This window comes from Sus scrofa, chromosome 2, assembly GCF_000003025.6.
Source record: "Sus scrofa isolate TJ Tabasco breed Duroc chromosome 2, Sscrofa11.1, whole genome shotgun sequence".
Taxonomy (NCBI): Eukaryota; Metazoa; Chordata; class Mammalia; order Artiodactyla; family Suidae; genus Sus; species Sus scrofa.
This window is the reverse complement of record NC_010444.4, coordinates 70,134,829-70,154,473: the sequence shown is the minus strand read 5'-3', so window position 1 is coordinate 70,154,473 and position 19,645 is coordinate 70,134,829. Positions and strand designations below refer to the sequence as shown.

Here is a 19,645-nt window from a genome sequence, read left to right as displayed (position 1 = left end):
CGGCGCGGAACATGCGCGCCACTTCCGGCCGGGCTCCTAACAACGGGGGAGGCTGGTAACCAGGGAGGGGGGGATGGCGGAGCGGGCGCCCGAGCCCGAGGCGGAGGCGGAGGCTGAGGCTGAGGCGGGCGCAGGCGGGGAGGCGGCCGCCGAGGAAGGCGCGGCGGGTCGCAAGGCGCGGGGTCGGCCGCGGCTTACGGAGTCGGACCGGGCCCGGCGGCGGCTCGAGTCCCGGAAGAAGTACGACGTGCGGCGCGTGTACCTGGGCGAGGCGCACGGGCCCTGGGTGGACCTGCGGCGCCGCAGCGGCTGGAGCGACGCCAAGCTCGCCGCCTACCTCATCTCGCTGGAGCGCGGCCAGCGTAGCGGCCGCCACGGGTGAGGGGGCTCGGCCCGAGGGAGGAAGGGAGGAAGGGAGGGAGGGAGCGAGGGAGGAGACGCCCCCATCCCCCGCTGAGCTTGGTCCCGCCCCCTCCACCCCAGGCCCCTCCCCTGGCACCTGTGAGCCCCGCCCAGCGCAGGGACTGCAGGCCTGAGTCTCTGACTGCTGGTCCTGGGACGCGCCTGGCTCGTGGCTCCGCCTCCTGTCGCTCTGAATGCCCAATCCTAGGATGCGCCCAGCCTCTCAACCCGCCTCCTGGGCGCTTGGCCCCGCCCTCTAAAGCTCTGGCTGCCCAATCCTGGTTCCCGGCTCACCTCCAAGCATTCTAAAAGTCCAGGCCCTAGAGGGGTGGCCCGCCTCCTGAGGCTTCAAGGGTCGGAGGTCCCTGCTGGCCTCCGGACTTTCACAGGCCTCATCCCCTAAAATCTCCACAGTGTAGCCTGGGGTTGTGACTGGACACCCCAGGCCACACAGCACTATCCTTCATGAGGTTCGTGACCCATCTGGGACTGCATGTGACCCCATTCCCTAGGCCCCACGTTCCCAGAGGACTGCTCACAATCCAAGCTGCATACCCCTAAACCTTTTGGCTCCTAGGCTGCAGCTCTGCTCAGTGAGACTCGGGTGAAGAGGAAACCCCGAGTTAGCTGCTCAGGTGGAGGGCAGGGGCCTTGCAGAATCTCATTCTTGACAATGAGCAGTATGGATGGAATTTTTCTCTTCTTGTCTTATACGTTGATGTGATGATTAAATGAGTTAAAATAGAACAAAGGGCTTAGCACAGTGCTTGGGGTACATAGTGAGAAGTCCAGGTATTAGCTGTTGATTTTGTTCTCTGTCATGAACAGTGCTGCCACAAGGTCCTTGATCTGCCCTGGTTTTCACTTGTACACATCCACATGTTTCTCTGGGGGAGATTCTGAGGGCTGACTCAACCAGAACCTGGTGAATTGTACCCACCCAGAGTGGCAGGCTAGTTTATATTCCCAAGAGTAGGCAGGAAATGCTGGGCGCTTATGAAACCTCAAGCCAGTGTCCCAACTATTGGAGTTTCTAATTCAGTTAGTTGGAGTGGAATTTTTTTTTCTGAAGAATTCAGGGAGACTTACTGTGTAGCTGGAGTTGAGAACTATTAGCCAAAGGGAACCCCTGGAGGTTCCTAGGCTGAAAGTACTATTTGCAGAAGCTTGTTTGGCTGAGCTGGTGCTGTGTGGGCCTGAACCAACCCAGGCAGTGTGACACAAAACCCAGCCCTATGGGGCACATGAGTAGTCAGGAAAATGCATAATCTCTCTAGGGGTCTCCTGTGGGTAATAGACATTACCAGAGATAGGAAGTCAGTTATTCTAGTTGTTCAATTATATAACCTATTGTACCTGGAAGGATTTCACTTCAAGGGCTATAAAAATGTGGACAAGAAAGCAGAAATCAAAATCAGGGTAAAAAAGAGAAAGGAAAGCAAGGGACACAGTGGGGCCTGGGTCAGTGCTGCTGAATTGAAGCAGAAGTCACCAGGAACATAACAGGCATGGCTTTGTGGCACAGCGTGGTAAAAACCTGACCAGAGGGGTTCAAAGAGACATGAAGAATGGGAATGGGCCATGAATTTGCCTCAGAGCTTCCTAGCAGCCAGAGGGAAAGGGGGAAACAATGGTCAATAGTGAAATTTCCAGTATCCATTTATTTGTTCAATGAACATTTATTCAGCACCTGCTGTGTACCAAACACTTATATAGATGCTGAGGGTACAGCAGTGAACAAAGATCACTGTTTCATGGAGCTCACATTTTAGAGGGCAGAGAGGCTAGCTAGTACAGAGTCTTGTCTGCTACAGCCAGGAAACATAATAAATAAATTACGTTGTATATGAGAGAGTGATGGGGCTGTGAGAAACAAAAGGGGAAAAGGGAAAGAGGAATCAGGAGTGTAAAGTAGAGGTTTAAGTAAGGTGTCAGGGTGGGCCATATTGAGAAGTTAATATTTGAGTGAAGACCTGCAGGAGGCCAAGAAGAGCCATGCAGATATTGGGGTGGAGGGATGGGGACGAGTGTTCAAGGAAGAAGGAATAGCAGATCCAAAGGTCTTGAGGCAGGACCCTGCCTGGTGTGTACATGGAACGAACAACAGCAAGGAAACCTATGTATCTAGAGCACGATGAAAGAGGCAGAGGAGTGAGAGAAGAAGAGGATAGGGCAGAGAGGTGACAGGGCCCTTTGGGCTGCAGGGAGGACTCTGTTTTTACTGCCTGGTAAAGATTTTTTTGGCTTTATTTTTTTCTAGGTCTGCACGTGAGGCATATGGAAGTTCCCAGGCTAAGGATCAAATCGGAGCTGTAGCTCCCAGACTTCATCACAGTCACAGCAACATGGGATCCAAGCTGTGTCTACAACCTACACCACAGCTCACGGCAACACTGGATCCTTAACCCACTGCGTGGGGCCAGGGATCGAACCTGTGTCCTCATGGATACTAGTTGAGTATTGTTACCACTGAGCCACAACAGGAACTCCAGAATTTTTTGCTTTTCTTAAGTGCAGAATTTTGAACAGAGGGGTCACATATCTGGCTTAGTTTTTTTGGGTTTTTTTTATCTTTTTGTCTGTATAGGGGCTTCACCCTCAGCATTTGGAGGTTCCCAGGCTAAGGGTCTAATTGGAGCTGCAGCTGCTGGCCTATGCCAGAGCCTCAGCAACACCAGATCCTAGCCACATGTTCAACCTACACCGTAGCTCACAGCAACGCCGGATCCTTAACCCACTGATCGAGGCCAGGGATCAAACCCACAACCTCATGGTACCTAGTCAGATTCGTTTCCGCTGTGCCATGACGGGAACTCCTATCTGGATTTTAAAAGAAGTGCTCTCCATGGTGTGGGAGGCAAGAAAAATGGGTGAGGTACGAGTTGGCCAAGAGCTAATGGGTTCAAGGTGGTTCATTCTTCCTTTCTACCTTTGTGTGTGTTCGAATTTTTCTGTTTACATCTGAAAATCTTAAGAACGTCAAAAGAATCATACTGACTCCTATGTTGAGACCGTGGGAGGGGAGGGAAGGAGCTAGGAGACGAGGAAGGAGAGGAATGCTCTGGTCCCTGTGCTCAGTGACTGGGCTGGCCCCCAGTGGGGCCATGGGGAAGTGGAGAGAAGTGGTTCAAGTTAGGGCCAACAGGGTTCGCTGAAGGATATGGATTTGAAAGATGCCCCCAGGTTTGGGCTGGAGCACCTGAAAAGTTATGTGGGATGCTGGTGGGAGTAACTGAGTCAAGAGTGAAAGTGAGGGGAGTTTCTGGGGCCCCATTTGGGGGCTGACCACTGAGCAGCAGAAAGCATAGCCAGTCCCTGGAGAAGCCCCAGAAATTGTTCTCAAATGGCAGGAGAGTCATGGAGGTGGTAGAACTTGGCAAAGCCAGCAAGGGGACGGAAAGCAGTTTGAGGGAGAAAGCACTGCCTTAGGGTCAGAACATGGCCTGACCTGGTTTAATCAGCATGTCAATTCTGTGTGTGAGGCACTGCCATTATCCCCATTTTGCAGGTGAGAAAACTGAGGCCCAGAGGGGACAGAACCTGCTTGAGGGAGTTCCCGTTGTGGCTCAGGGGGTTAAGGACCCAACATTGCCTCTGTGTGGATGTGGGTTCAATCCCTGGCCTCGCTCAGTGGTTTAAGGATCCAGCGTTGCTGCAAGCTGCGGATGCAGCTCGGATCCAGCATTGCCATGGCTGTGGTGAAGGCTGGCATCTGCAGCTCCTATGTGATCCCTAGCCTGGGAACTTCCATATGCCGCAGATGGGCCTTAAAAACAAAACAAAACAAACAAACAAAAAAACCTGCCTGAAGTCACACAGCCAGTCAATAGCAGAGATGAGACTCGAACTCAGATCTGACTGCCACCAAGCCCGTTTCCACCAGAATGTGGCATCTGCAACACCTTAGGTATGGCGAGGCTATGAGTGGGTGAGGGCCATTGTAGGTGTTTGAACTTGTATTTGGGGGATGATCTAGGCAGCCAGCCTGGTCCCTAGGAGGAGAGGTGGAGCCATAGAAGGGGATAGAAACCCCATGGATGGGACAAGGAGGCAGAGGCTGGGAGAAGGCCCAAGGAGCTGTCCTGGGACCAGACTTGGGGTGTAGGGGCTGAGAAATTGTTATTAGGCTGGACACGCATCAGACGGGGTGGGCAATGGAGTTGAGGAAAGACGCTGGACTGGCTCTCGGGATATTCGAGGCAAGAGCGTTGCGCCAGCCACAGCAAGGGGGTTGGTGTTTCAGGGCCTGGCTCTGTGAGAATATTGAGAACTGTAATGAGCATTGTTACCATTTGCTGAGTGATTATTAATTATCAGGCCCTTTATAATGCATGAAACCTCACACCACACCCATGGTACACATAACAAGGAAGGTACTGTTAGGAGCCCATGCTACACATGGGGAAACTGAGGCACATGGAGGCACGGTCACTCACCCAGGGCCACAGAGCCTGATGCTGTGGTTTAGAGAGGAAAAGCAGGGAAGCAGGCTGAGTGAGGTGGGAAAACCCAGAAGCATGGTGGCAGGAGCGCAGAGGGAGGCCCTAACAAGTCCAGGAGCGATGGCCCAAAGCACCTACCTGCAGCCTGCATGGAACCTGTGCTGGGCCTGTGCAGGTTAGGAACCTGCTTGGTAGATCTGACAGCCATCCTGGTGTGGGAGGCCATGGGGGCCCCTGGTCTTTGGGTCTGGCCCTGTCCTAGGGTCCCCCAGGCTGTGGCTCACTGGGGCCTGAAGTCAGGGTGTTGTGCCCTGGGCAGAGGCAAGGGAGGCCCTGGAGACAGGTGGACATGATGGCCTTTAGCCTTGAGCTGGATGCAGGGACAGGACCCTCATAGAGCAAGTAGCTAGAGTTGGGGGCAGGGTCCTTAGCAGCACCAGTCCCCATGCTGGTTCCAAACATCTCTCCTGGCCTCTTGGCCAGCCTCAGGGGTAGAATCTGCAGGCCCTTGGATTGGGTAATTCAGGGCTGACTCTGTGAATGTTCTTTTATTATTTGCTTTTTAGGACCTCACCTGCGGCATATGGAGGTTCCCAGGCTAGGGGTCTAATCGGAGCTGTAGCCACCGGCCTACGCTAGAGCCACAGCAACGCCAGATCCGAGCCATGTCAGTACCCTACACCACAGCTCACGGCAATGCCGGATCCTTAACCCACTGAGCAAGGCCAGGGATCAAACCTGCCTCCTCACGGATCCTAGTCGGGTTCGTTAACCACTGAGCCACGAAGGGAACTCCTGTGAATGTTCTATTGGGTAACAGATGACCACAAACTTAGTGGCTTAAAACCACCCAAATTTATTATCTCCTATTTCTGCAGGTCCAGGAGTCTGGCACATTTTAGCTGGCTCCTCAGCTCAGGGTCTCATGAGGCTGAAATCAAGATATCAGCCCACTGCATCTTCATTTAGAGGCTCACCTAGGGAAAGATGTGCTTCTGGACTTGCTCAGAGCTTTGGCAGAATCCATTTCCTCAGGGTTGTACAGCTGAGGGCCCTGCAGTCTCGCTGGCCGTCAGCTGGGACCACTCCAGGAGGCTGATCTCAGGTTCTGCCCCCATCCCAGACCCCTCACATTCTCAGCCCCCAGTCTCTGACTTCAGCAGGGCCCTTTTAAGGATTCCTCTGATTAAGTCAGCACTCCTTCCCCCCAAAAAACTCCTTCTTAATCCACTTCTTGGCCATGGGATCCTGGGCAGGTGGCCTTACCCTCAGGGCCTGAGTTTCCCACTTGCTTAGGTGGGTAATGTTACTAGACCCCCTGCCAGGGCTGCTGTCAGTGCAAGAGAGCCCGAGGTAAGGGGGGTGGGAAGTAGACTGGTCCCCAGAAGCAGAAGCCAACATTCAACCCCAAGCAGGATTAGCATCTTATCATCATCAGTCAGGCCCCTAGTTCACTCCCCACTGCCTCCTCTCTCTGTTACAGGAAGCCTTGGGAGCAAGTCCCGAAAAAGCCAAAGAGGAAGAAAAGTAAGTGGGGCTACACACAGGGTGCAGGGGTTGGGGGGTGGGGGGGAATTGGGAGTAAGTAGCTTTGTTGTTGGTTCCCTCCCTCCCTCAGGGACCATTTGTGGAAGGCCTGTGTATGCCAGGAGCTGTAGGGACAGGACAGACCCAGACCCAGCCCTGTCCTGCTAGGGCCCAGTCTCGTGGGAAAGTCAGAGGACACACTGAGCAGAGCAGGGATGGGGAAGTAGGGGCACCAGGTACCCAGAGGAAGGGCCTGACCCAACCTGGGGTGGGGGTGGGGCAGGAAGGGTCAGAGAGGACCTGAACCTGCACCCAATGGGGGTGCTCTCATCATCCCCATCTGACACAGAAAGACCGAGTCACTGCCCCAGGCTGCACAGCTGGAGAGTGGCCTGACCTGACCACAAACCCAGGTCCATGTACTCTGCAGTGTCCCCTTAGCACCTCTGCTCTTCTGTCTGATGCATGGCAGCCAGCCGGGGAAGAGCCAGGCAGGGCAGAGGGAACAGCTTGTGCCCGGGCCTAAAGGCCATGTGGTGTGCCAGGCTCAAGGGGAGCTGGGCATGGGCAGTTGAAACAGAGGCTGGAGTGTGTGTTCCATCCCCTGACCATGACCCCTGAGCCCTGGAGCTGTAGGTCTCAGGCCCTGTCCAGCAGGGTAAGGCCAGAGGTCCAGGGACAGCTGTGTGGTGGCAGTGAGCCCCTCCCCTTCTCACAGACGGAAGCCAAGTTAAGTCTGTGACCCCCCCCGCATCCCAGAATTGTCAAGAGGGCGATAAGGAGGCAAGTGCTGGGCTGGAGAAGTGGCTGCTGGTGGTGCCTCCATGGTCTTCACTGAGTTGGCAGCCAGAGGCACCATCCCTAGGCCCAAGCACCTTTCTTGGGCCTCCTCCTCATCTCCCAGCCTGGAAGGTCAGGGGCACACCTTCCTCCCCCTTGGCCACGGGACCACAGTCATCATACATATTGCAGGTACCATTACCTGTTCTCTGCCCCGTGGGTGTCCTCACTCCCTCCTCCCTGGCAGTCTTCAGGGAATGGGGACCCTTATTCTTCCCCAGCCCAGAAGGGGCAGCTGAGGTTCACAGAAGCCAAGTCTCTTACCTGGAACCACTCAGGTAGGAAGTGGCAGAGCCAGGATGTTAACCCAGGCAGTCTGGCTCCACCATGTCTGCCCATGGCAGCATCCCCTCATCCATCACCCATAGTGTGCCAGGCCCCAGGTAAGCACTGGGTATACATACAGGAGGAGCAGCACAGGTAAATGTCCCTGGCCTTGGGCAGCTGACCGACAATAACATGGAAACAGCCATAGATGATATCTAGGTGCTACCTGGAGAAAGAAGACCCCAAGTTGGGTTGGCTAGAGGGACGGGGGTGGGGTGGCCAACTGAAGGAAAGACCTGAGTGAAGGGGGAGGAGCAAAGCGACTGTCTGGCAGAAGAGGGCACACCCCTTGCAGAGGCCCTGAGGCAGGGCCGCACTTCACTTGTTAGGAACAGGGAGGGGGCCCGGAGGCTAGAGTGGAGTGATCCACGGGAGGAGTGGGAGGAAGTGAGGGCGGGAGGTGACAGGGCAGAACTCGCAGGGCCTGGCGAACCTCAAGGAGAACTTTGGCGTTTACCCCCAGTGAGGTGGGGGCTGGGTTGATTCTGAGCAGAGAAGGGATGTGATCTGACTTAGGTGTTCAGAGGCGCCCTCTGTTGGTTGCACAGGGGAAGGGTGAGTGCTGGGAGACTAGGGCCAAGGGCCTGAGCTGGTCCAGGCTGGAAATGCTCAGTTGATGAGGATGATTATATCCCTAAGGAGCAGCCAACAGTTGTCACGCACCTGCCATGCACCAGGATTGATGGTTTATATGACTGAACTCATCCAGTGAAGACATTGCCGGGCCAGTCTCTGTTTTCTCCATGGTGGGTCTCACATCTGTGAGCCTCAGTTCCTTCACCCGTAAACTGGGGACAGGTCTGGACAGGACTCAAGAGGGTGACTCGACCCTTGGGAGCCATAAGGCTCCAGCTGGTTCTGGGGGTCTTGCTGCCCCTCACGCCCACCCTGGCTCCCTGTGCACAGGGCGGCGACGCAACGTCAACTGCCTGAAGAACGTGGTGATCTGGTACGAGGACCACAAGCACCGCTGCCCCTACGAGCCACACCTCGCCGAGCTGGACCCCACCTTTGGCCTGTACACCACGGCTGTGTGGCAGTGCGAGGCCGGACACCGCTACTTCCAAGACCTGCACTCACCCCTGAAGCCGCTCAGTGACTCGGACCCCGAGAGTGACAAAGGTGGGTCTGCGGGGTGAGGGCACACAGTGGCTTCCAGCCCTGGGGCTCTGTAGCCCCTCCTGGGCCCTGCCAGCCTGAGGCTGGCGTCACGGACCCCACAGCCACTAACACAGTGCTGGCACTGGAGTCTTTGAGTCCCTCCAGAGCCTGAGAGCTGGTCCCTATTTTGCAGAGGGACAGCTGAGACACAGCACAATTTGCCCATCTGGGCCCAAGGTTAGTCGCAAGCAGGGCTGGGGTCTGGGAACCTCACTTGGTGGCTGAAGGGAGAGCCAGGTACTGGCCTCTCCTGGCCTCTCCATCCTCCTTCATTTCCTCTGGCTTTCTCGGGTTCACAGCCTCACCCCCTTGCTCTCTCTCCAGCCTGTTCTCCCTCTCCCTACACCCCATCCTCCGCTCCTGCAATTTCTCTCGTTCCTCCTCCCCCACTCTCATCTTTCTGTGTTTCACCCTCTCTCTCCCATCTCCCTTTTTTCTCCCCCCACCCCCGGTCTCTCCCATCTCTCTGCCATCTCACTCCCATTTTCATCCCCTTCTCTCTCCCGTATACCAAGGCCCCACCCCTCGCCTGCTGTCCCTCCCTGGTCACACACACACACATGAGCTGGCGGCCTGCTCAGGACTAGGAGAGAATCATTTATGAAGGCCAAGTTGGCCCTGATGGAGGAGCAGAGGAGGCACCATGGGTGGTGAGGGTCTGCCCGCCTGCCTCGGGAGCTTGGCATCAGAAGGAACATGGGGCCTGCTGCCAAGTGCCCCGCCGGAGCTGAGGGTGGGGTCAGTCACTGGGGCCGAGCTCACGCTGGCAGGCATCTCTGAGCAGGTGGCATCCCAGCTGGCCAAGGGGAAGCCGTGGGCGAGAGGTGTTCGGGTGGGCACCCTGGCCAACAGCTGTCCCGTTGTGCGTCAGCCAGGCTCCCAGCGTGCAGCCGGCCCCTGGGCCATCTTGTCCTCCCAATTCCAGGCCCTGCCCAAACCATTGTGCATCCTCCCTATAGACCCATCATTAGCAGCTGAGGAAACCAAGGCCCTGGCAGTAATGTGCCCAACCTATCTGGTGCTGGGTCTGGGTCACAGCCCAACCCACCTCTGATACCAGTGGCTTCTGGATCTGGGCTCTGAGGAATGAATGCTGGGATCAGTTAGCCAGGTCTGCCCTGGGCTCTGGGGGAGGGGTGGTGACTGTGAGGGAGTGGCTGGGTCCCTGCTCCAAGACCTGGTCCTTCAGCAGCACCTTTACCAGCTCTCTGCCTAGGACAGCCCAGCCACCTCTCACTTAGTAAGAGGACCTCCCACCAGGGTGCAGGCAAGTCATCATCAACTAGAAAGAAGTTCAGGGGACACTGTAATTGGGGATCCAGGCATATTCCCCAGCCATGCCCCCAACTCACTAGGGAACTGCCCCCTCCTCCAGGGTGGAGCCACAGGGCTCAGTCCACCCTCAGATAACAGGGTGTTAGAAGGAGGGGCAATCCCCCTCCCCTACCCCAGCTGCTGTCCCTGGGCTCTGAGTCAGGGATGGGGCACCATGATAATAACCATAATGGGAACCATTGATAGGGTGCTTACTGTGAGTCCTACTGTCCTATTTACTCATTAAATACTGCAAACCACCCCCCCCACCCCAGGTAGGTGCTGTTATCCCCAGGCCCAGAGAGGTTATAAGGCACTGCACCTGCTTCACACGGCTGGAGGGGTGGGCCCCAGGATCCTACCCTGTGGTCTGGTTCCCGAGCCTGCAACTCCTCATGTGAGCTTCTGGTAGTGTAGGTCACATAGCACCCAGATAGTATGCCCTGTGTCATGAGTATGTAACTTAAAGGGACAGTCATTCATTTCTCCTGTCCCCAGTTTCTCCCTGCCTATGGACATTAGCACCAAATGCCTGGGTCAGATGCTGGCCCCCTTGGCCTTCATCACAGTCTTTGTCGTGAGTTCCTTTTTATAAGCATGCACTCAGTGTGTACCAAGCAGCTGGTATCCTGGGCACTGGGGCTTGTGCACAGAGGACCCCCCCCACCGCAGACTGCCATCTTTGTGGAGTTTATAGTCTGGAGGGGAAGCAGACAGTCAGCAAGATAAACAAGGAAACTCTACAGTTCAGTGGAAGGTGGTAAGTATTGAGGGGAAAATAAAAGAGAGAAAAAGGCTGCTATTTGAGACAAGGTGGTCAGATGCCTCCCGGAAAAAATGCCATTTGAGGAAGGGTCTGATGGTGGTGAGAGAGGGAGCTCATGCAGGTGTCTGAGGAAAGAGGATGCAGGCAGAGCGAGTGGCACATGCAAAGGCCCTGAGGCAGAAACCTGCCTAGTGTCCCTGGGCAGGGAAGGGAGGTCAGTGGGGCTAAAGAAGAGGTGATATGTATGCTGTGTGGCTGAAGTGAGAGTTTCTGCTGTTATGCCAAGTAAGTTGGGAATGGCATTAACTGACGTAAGGCCAGCTGCTGAAATAGACCCACCCAGTTCTTGTGACCTAATACAGCTCACTTCCACTCACATTCCACTGGGACTCAGCTGATTACCACACCTAATAGCAAAGGATGCTGGGACATGTGGTCCACCCAGGTGTCAGGAGGAAGAGATGGGGTGAGCAACTGGCAGTGATGAGCAGATTCTCAGTTGAAGAGGGACATGACCTGAGCAGGTGTTCTCAGGCTCCCTCTGGCCACTGAGGGGAAGACAGATTTGGGGGTGGACAAGGATGGGAGCAGGGGGACCCAGGAGAAGGAACTGCACTGTCCTGGCAGGGGGCTGGTGGGGCCATGATCAGGGTATGCAGGGGAGGTTGTAGAAGCCATCAGCCCGGGGATGTATTTTAGAACCAGCACCAACAGGTTTTGCTGACAGATTGGAAGTGGGAGTGAGAGAAAGGGAGGAGTCAAGGAGAGCCCCAGGACTTTGGCCTGAGCAACTGGAAAGGCAGAGCTGCCATCCGCTGAGGCGGGGATGCGTGTGAGCCAGACAGCTTTCTCTAAGATTCAGACCCCAAAGGCTGAGATACCTGTAAGACCCCCACAGCGGGCAGCAGAGGAGGTGGGGGTGCAAGAGCCTGCAGCCCCATGGGAGGTCCAGGCAGGAACTGTCCACTTGGAGGCACTGGGGTATGGGCAGTGTCAGTGTAATAAAAATAGAAGTAGGCAGACCTAGGCAATGTTGTGGGGTTTGATTCCAGACCAGCATAATACAGCAAATAGCAAAATAAAGGGAATCCCATGAAACTTTTGGCTTTCTGGTGCATATACAAGTTATGTTTACACTATACGCTGGTCTGTTAAGTGTGCAATAGCATTATGTATAAAAAATATACATACCTTAATTTAAAAATACTTTATTTCTGGAGTCCCCTGGCTGCTCAGCAGGTTAAGGATCTGTCATCGTCACTGCTGTGGCTCAGGCCACTGCTGTGGTGCAGGTTCAATCCCTGGCCCGAGAACTTATGCATGCTGCAAGCAATGGGGGTGGGGAAGGAGTTCCCATTGTGTTCAGCAGGTTAAGGACCCAATGTAGTCTCCATGAGGATGTGGGTTTGATCCCTGGTCTTGCTCAGTAGATTAAGGACCCTGCATTGCCACAGTTGGATCCCGTGTTGCCATGAATGTGGCATAGGCCAGCAGCTGCAGCTCCTATTCAACCCCTAGCCTGGGAAATTCCATATGGCTCAGGTGCAGCTGTTAAAAAAAAAAAAAAAAAAAAAAAACTTTATTGCTAAAAAATGTCATCATCTGAGCCTTCAGTGAGTCACACTCTTTTTGCAATAGTAACATCAAAGATCACAGATCACCATAACAAATATAATAATAATGAAAAAGTTTGAACTATTTCAAGAATTACCAGAATGTGACACAGAGACACAAAGCGCGCGAACACTATTAGAAGAATGCTGCCAATAGACTTGCTCGAGGTGGGTTGCCACACACCTTCAGTTTGTAAACAATGCAGTCTCTTTAGAATGAGCCCCTTTCATAAGAAGCCCCTCTGGAACACACCTGAGTCTAGTGAGGTGACTCAGGGAGAGGCCCCTAGATATAGCTTTAGGGTGGGGGCTAGTCACCAGAAAGGTCAAATATGTGGTTAGAGGGTGGAAGCTCTCAGCCCCACCCCCAGCCCGGAGCAGATGGGGACTAGAGATTGGGTTACAGAAACTCTTAAACTGTGAGGTTCCAGAGTTCCCACTGTGGCTCAGTGGTAACAATTCCAACTAGTATCTCTGAGGATGCTGGTTTGATCCCTGGTCTTGCTCAGCGCATTAAAGGAGTCAGCATTGCCGTGAGCTGTTGTTTAAGTCGCATACCCAGCTCATATCTGGCGTTGCCATTGCCTTGGCTGTGGCATAGGCCACCAGCTGCAGCTCCGATTCAACTCCTGGCCTGGGAACTTCCATATGTCATGGGTTCGGCCCTGAAAACAAAAACAAAAACTGTGAGGTTCCAAGAGCTTCCAGGTTGGTGAACACATTGAGGTGTTACAGAGAGCATGGCAGCTCCATGCCCCCTACCCCCCATTACCTTGCCCTGCATATCTCTCCCATCTGGCTGTTGCTGAGTTGTGGGCTTTACAACTATCATCAGAAGTAGAATACTTTCGGAGTTCCCATCGTGGCTTAGTGGTAACGAACCTGACCAGTATCCATGAGGACTTGGGTTCGATCCCTGGCCTTGCTCAGTGGGTTAATTATCTGGCATTGCCGTGAGCTGTGGTGTAGGTCGCAGATGTGGCTCAGATCCTGTGTTACTGTGACTGTGGTGTAGGCTGGCAGCTGCAGCTCTTACTCCACCCCTAGCCTGGAAACTTTCATATGCTGCACGTGCTGCCCTAAAAGGCAAAAAAGAAGAAGCAGCAGAGTTCTGTGAGTTCTCCCTATCATAACCATCCTCTCTCCTCTCTTACCACAGTGGGCAATGGTCTGGTGGCTGGCAGCTCCGACTCGTCCAGTTCGGGCTCCAGCTCTGATTCCGAGGAACCCCCTGAAGGCCAGCCAGCCAAAGCGACAGTGGCAACAGCAGCAGTTACCCCCACCAGCCCAGTGGGCAGCAGCGGGCTCATCACACAGGAGGGCATGCACATCCCCTTTGACGTTCACCACGTGGAAAACCTGGCCGAGCAGGGCACCTCACTGTGCCCCAACCCAGCCAGTAGTGGGCCCGAAGCCCTGGAGACAGTGGTGTGTGTGCCAGTGCCTGTGCAAGTGGGCCCGGGCCCTGGCACCCTCTTTGAGAATGTGCCCCAGGAGGCACTTGGCGAGGTGGTGGCCAGCTGCCCCATGCCAGGCATGGTGCCCGGTTCACAGGTGATCATCATTGCCGGCCCCGGCTATGATGCCCTCACAGCTGAGGGTATCCACCTCAACGTGGCAGCAGGCAGCAGTGCCCCTGGAGGTGGCCTGGGTGATGAGGTGCCCTGTGCCATGATGGAGGGTGTGGCAGCCTACACCCAGACAGAGCCCCCTGAGGGCAGTCAGCCCAGCACCACGGACCCTGCCGCCATGACAGGCATTGAGACCAAGAAAGGTCTGGTGGACTGTGCGGGTCTCAGGGGGATGGGGAGAGGTGGCGGGGGAAGGGATGGCCGCAATGGGTCCTGGGAAAGGGAGGGTGAGGAGGGGCCCCAGAGCGGGCTCCTCAACAGCCTTAGTCCCCATGGACACCCACCCTGTGTCCACCCCCATAGAGAAGGAGGACCTATACGTGCTCAAGAAGGAGGAGAAGGAGGAGCCGATGGCCCCAGAGCTGGCAGAGCTGGCCGCTACAGTGCCTGAGAGCGCAGAGCCTGAGGCAGAAGCAGATGGGGAGGAGCTGGACGGCAGCGACATGTCAGCCATCATCTATGAGATCCCCAAGGAGCCCGAGAAGTGGGTGCTGGGTGGGGGCGGAGGGCAGGGACAAGGAGCCCTCCTGGTGTCAGAGCCCTCCTGGTGTCAGAGCCCTGATGCCACAGGCCCCTTACCCTCCAGGAGGCGGCGGAGCAAACGGTCGAGGGTAATGGATGCCGATGGCCTGCTTGAAATGTTCCACTGCCCCTACGAGGGTTGCAGCCAGGTCTACGTGGCCCTCAGCAGCTTCCAGGTGAGGCCACCACCCAAACAAGGCGGGAGGGGCTGCTTTTTGTGTCCGGCTGCCTATTCTTTGGGTCTGGGCAGTGCAGCACATGGAGGGCCCCACCTGGCCCTTCCAGGTGCCACTGGCCTGCCTCCCATGCACCCACCCAGCCCCAACTGACCCCAGCTTCAGCCACTGAAAGTCAGGCATCACCTCGGTACCTGCTCCCCAGCACCCCCATCCTGCCTCCTCACCAGCCATAGCCATGCTCTGGTCCAGGTGGCTCCCCGCACAGTCCCCCTCTTCTAGCTGCCTGAACTCTTCCCGCCTTTGCCTAGGCCACCCTCTCAGCTCAAGATGCTTCCTCTCCAAGCTCAACTCAGGACATTCCTCCACCAAGAAGGCCAACTTAGTCCCCTAGGGCCTATAAGGCCTGCCAGCCCCAGATCACCGCACTACCAGGACATACCTGCAGTTTGCCTTCTGGGGTCTTGACAGGCTGCTCTGAGAGTAAAGGCAGGGTCCTGGCATAGGTTGCGGCACCTGGAGAACTTTGAACTTGCCAAGTCATGTTTTCATTAAGTACCTATTGAGCCTCTACCTAGGTGCCAGGCCTGGTGCTAGGCACTGGAACAGTTGTGCTAGTGAGTTAAAGAATGAAAGACAGGAGTTCCCGTCGTGGCGCAGTGGTTAACGAATCCGACTAGGAACCATGAGGTTGCGGGTTTGGTCCCTGCCCTTGCTCAGTGGGTTAAGGATCCGGCGTTGCCGTGAGCTGTGGTGTAGGTCAAGGACGCGGCTCGGATCCCGCATTGCTGTGGCCCTGGCGTAGGCCGGTGGCTACAGCTCCGATTGGACCCCTAGCCTGGGAACCTCCATATGCCGCAGGAGAGGCCCAAGAAATAGCAAAAAGACACACACACACACACACACACACACAAAAAAAAAAAAAAAAAAGAATGAAAGACAAAGGAATGAATGACTTGAGGGCCATCTACTCCAGGCTCTGGGGAGTAGCTTAACACCACTCAAAGAGCCACTCCAGGGCTAACAGCTCTGGACTCGGTCCTAGCCCTGCCACTGCCCACCTGTGAGACATGGGCTAAACCACTAAGCCTCCAGAACCTCAGTTTCCCTATTCACAAACTTGGCTAATGGCTGGGCCCCTTACCAGGGTTATGACAAGGTTGACTGATGCCCAAGCCAGGAGCCTGGCTATAGTATGTACACAGTTAAGCTGCTGTTAGATCCCAGTTGTGACCTGCAGCCCCAGCTGGGAGGTAGGAGTCCCTCCCAAGGCCAAGGTGCCCCTTTTCCCTCTTCCAGGGAGGCCAGCCCTAATCTGCCCCACCCTGGAGAGCTCAAGGGGGTGGGCACATGGCACCCACAGCCCCACTCCTGCCCCTCTTGCCCCCAGAACCACGTCAACCTTGTGCATCGGAAAGGGAAGACCAAAGTGTGCCCTCACCCTGGCTGTGGCAAGAAGTTCTATTTATCCAACCACCTGCGGCGGCACATGATCATCCACTCAGGTCAGGCCCAGGGTGGGGCAGGCAGGGTGAAACCCAGGCACAGGGCCGCCCCTCTGAGCCTCCTCCGAGTCCACCACAAGATGTGAGATGGTGGTGACACCTTCCCAGTAGTCACTAAGCTGGGTCATAGTGACACCTATTTTATAGATCATGTGGAGCTGAACGGAGGCCAGCTATCTCTTCCCCCACTGCCATGAGCAATTATCATGTGGGAGCTGTTTCAGGACTGAGGAGGAACAATGAACCGACCCAGGTGGCCAGAGAAGGGGAGCAGATTTGGGACAGGATTTCTGTTTGGTCGGCTCCAGCCACCTCCCTGATCCAGAGCACAGGCTGCAGGGCCTTGTGGGGAGTGCTGGTGCCTATGCCCAGTGGGAGGGCACAGCTTCAGATGTTTCAAGAGGCCAAAACTTTGGATTTTTATGTAGAATATTAGGGTCAAATTAAGGCCCACTTCGGCCTGTCAGTTTGCACCCTGTGTCCCTCATGGATCTGAGTTCACATTCCCGCTCTACCCAGCCACGTCCCTGGGCAGCCTCCAAGCCTCATGCGGGGCCCTAGCTGCCCTTAGTTGTTACAGTCAGCATTCGTGCCCAGAAGATGTTTGGTTTAGTCTGCCTGCGCTCAGAAACCTTGAGCACTGTCGGGTCTCTGCAGTACCGCAGTGACCCCACAGCCCTCTCCTTCGATGGCGGCGGCTTGCTCAGCCCGCGTCTCCCCCAGGTGTACGTGAATTCACCTGCGAAACCTGCGGCAAGTCCTTCAAGAGGAAGAACCACCTGGAGGTACACCGGCGCACGCACACAGGCGAGACGCCTCTGCAGTGAGTGAGGGGCTAGGAGGGAGGGCGTCTGGGCCTGGACCCGCGCGAGGTAGCTCCCACGGGCGGCTCAGCCCCCAACTCTGCGGGGTTCCCAGAGCGCTCCCACCTCAAGCGGCGCCTCCCCATTCTGGGGCCGGCCCCGCTCCAGCGGTCGGACCCCGCCCCTGAGGCGGCCCCTCCCGCTCTGACCCCGCCCCCGCTGCCTCCTGCCGGATTCCCTGCAGGTGCGAGATCTGTGGCTACCAGTGCAGACAGCGCGCGTCGCTCAACTGGCACATGAAGAAGCACACGGCCGAGGTGCAGTACAATTTCACGTGCGAGCGCTGCGGAAAGCGCTTTGAGAAGCTGGACAGCGTCAAGTTCCACACACTCAAAAGCCACCCGGACCATAAGCCCGCCTGATCCACCCAACCACTGACTGCCCTTATTTATTCGTCCGATCAGACTCTTAAGTCCGGGCCTGCAGGGCCAGGACAGCCGCGGGGGCCGCCCGGATCGCAGGTCGGAAGGAGGCGCCCCTGCCCTTCCCAAGGGCTGGGCCCCCGGGACAGGTACCCCCTATCCGCCCGATTTCTGGAGCTGGCACCTGGGGCTGCACTGCTGGAACTGTTTTGAGTGCAGAGCGAGATTAAAGAGCGAGAAAGAAGATATCCTTCCCCTAGGCCTGGATGATTGGGGAGGGCGGGCCCCTCTTCCTCTCCAACCTGGTCCCTTCCTGGGCAATGTGGACAAGGGCACATGCCGCTACATGCCGCAGAACAGCGCTCTTTCTTGCCCTTTTCTGTCAAACTCTTCTTTGTCTTGGCTACCTGGGCCTAGCAACCATAAACATCCTCTTCTCTGATAGAGTCAGATGCGGAAGATTGGGGGTCCTGACCGTCTCCCAGGACTCGGGATCCTCACTCCCTCTCTTAATCCCTCAGATTTCTCAGGGAGTAGTTTGGGAGATGTTCAGTAAACCCCTAAATAAGACATCTACAGCTGTGACAAGTGCCGTGCAGAAAATAGTGATTATGTTTCTGGGTCTGCTGTTTAGGTCGGTGGTCAGGGAGGGCCTCTTTGGGGAGGTGGCATTTGAGCACAGTCCAGAATGACAAAGAGGTTCCATCCGTGAAGAAAGCCGGGGGGAGGTAATCCCTGGCCGAAGGAACAGCCAGTGCCAAAGCCCCGAGGTAGAACGGGCTCGACTTGTTCCTGGAACAGGAAGCCGCAGGGGGTTGGGGAGTTGGCAGCAGCGGGGCGACTGCCCTGGCCCCATTTCCCGGAGGAGGATGCTGAGGCTGCCTCCTCCTCCTCCTGTGGGCCGCCAGGGACAGGGGCGGGGAACGATTTCAGGCCATGCAGCCGCCAGGTGGCGCGCAAGCCGCGTGGGCCCTAGTGGCCGCAACCACATGACTCTCGGGACCGCAGCCGCGAGCCCAGGCACGTGCTGGGAGGAGCCCTGTGGCGCCACTAGCAGATTGGCCCCGCTGGCTCCTCAGCAGCTCGTGGGGGCGGGGCTGCGGCTAGGCCTCATTTTATTATTCGGACCCTGGGCCACCCCAGCTGGGGACGAATGAGTCGGCAATGATGAGCGAGTCTGGCTGCTGAGGCCGCCCCCGCGAGCCTCTCCGCAAAGGCTCAGTCCCCTTCGCTATCCCTGCTCTACCGGGAGCCAGCAGTTTCCATGGGAACTGCAGCCGGGTCTGCGCGCCCAGGAGTAGACCCTTTCCCAACACTGGCACAGTTTCCAGGAGGGACAAGGGGTGAAGGAACAAGCCATCGCTCGGGGTCCCCACGGTCGGGAGCCAGGTAGCCCTGGCAAACCCAAGAGGGGCCAAACTGGAACCTGCAGCGCCACCACCCAGATTGCGCGGGCCGTTATGATTGGCCTTCCTTTTCCATCGGCGTAGCCGGGCTCTCTGCCGCGCGCGTTCCCATTGGCTCAATCTCGAAGGCATCTTTCCTCAATTGGTCCTCTTGAAGGCCATCTCTGATTGGTCAAATTAAGCTCTCCACGCTAGGTTTGAGGGTACTCTCGGACAGTGTGGAGCCTAAAAGGGCGTGCAGGGACGAGGATCTGGTTTAGACTGCGACTCTCCTGTTAGAAGACCCGGGCTACCCTTCCAGCCGCGCTGGGGCAGGGCCGTCGGATCGCTGTCTGTGGTGCTGAAGCCTCACTCGAAGGCGCCCCTAGTGCTCTACTGAGAACAACTCCTCGCGCCTTATGGCCGCACCGACAAAAACGTGCGATTGTGCCTGCGCTCCAAAGGAGATTGCGCCACCCTCTATCGCCTGAGATAAAGGCCAGATCCCCCTCTATCAGAGAGGTAACACAACTCTACAGGCGGACCAATCACAGGCCCCAGAAGCCAGGATATTTTCATGGAAGAACCATCCACTCGAAGTTTTGGGGGACCGAGGAGGACCTATGGTTTCCCGGGTCGGTAGGGGACCAGCGGGGTTTGCCTGGAACCCCAAACTTCATCCCCTTTGGAGCCGTGCTGCGTCCCGCTGCACTGTAGGGTGCCTATTACCCGCCCCCTCTTTTGAACCCTAGAGACACCTAGACCTCTCAAAATCCACAGGATCCCAATTCCTTATGCGAGCAGACTAG

General features: G+C 56.2%; 1 protein-coding gene across 4 annotated transcripts; it reads left to right on the top strand.

The window, feature by feature from the left end:
* ZNF653 (zinc finger protein 653) lies at positions 16-17,697 on the top strand. 4 transcript variants are annotated; one of them, XM_013987370.2, is made up of 9 exons: positions 16-378; positions 6,328-6,371; positions 8,445-8,660; positions 13,552-14,166; positions 14,327-14,507; positions 14,610-14,721; positions 16,112-16,226; positions 16,950-17,049; positions 17,274-17,697. In XM_013987370.2, the coding sequence occupies exons 1-9, from the start codon at positions 74-76 to the stop codon at positions 17,449-17,451; spliced, it is 1,866 nt and encodes a 621-aa protein (XP_013842824.1). In that variant the 5' UTR covers positions 16-73; the 3' UTR covers positions 17,452-17,697. The 4 variants fall into 4 exon arrangements, with proteins under 4 accessions (XP_013842824.1, XP_020939539.1, XP_013842825.1 ...); XM_021083880.1 differs by having other exon boundaries at positions 16,950-17,033; positions 17,274-17,467; XM_013987371.2 differs by lacking the exon at positions 16,112-16,226.

Excerpts from the sequence above, each read along its gene's own strand:
- ZNF653 (XM_013987370.2), top strand. The coding sequence starts at position 74 with ATGGCGGAGCGGGCGCCCGAGCCCGAGGCGGAGGCGGAGGCTGAGGCT. Across the intron at positions 6,372-8,444 it reads AAAGCCAAAGAGGAAGAAAA|GGCGGCGACGCAACGTCAAC; the intron begins GTAAGTGGGGCT and ends CCCTGTGCACAG. Across the intron at positions 8,661-13,551 it reads GGACCCCGAGAGTGACAAAG|TGGGCAATGGTCTGGTGGCT; the intron begins GTGGGTCTGCGG and ends CTCTTACCACAG.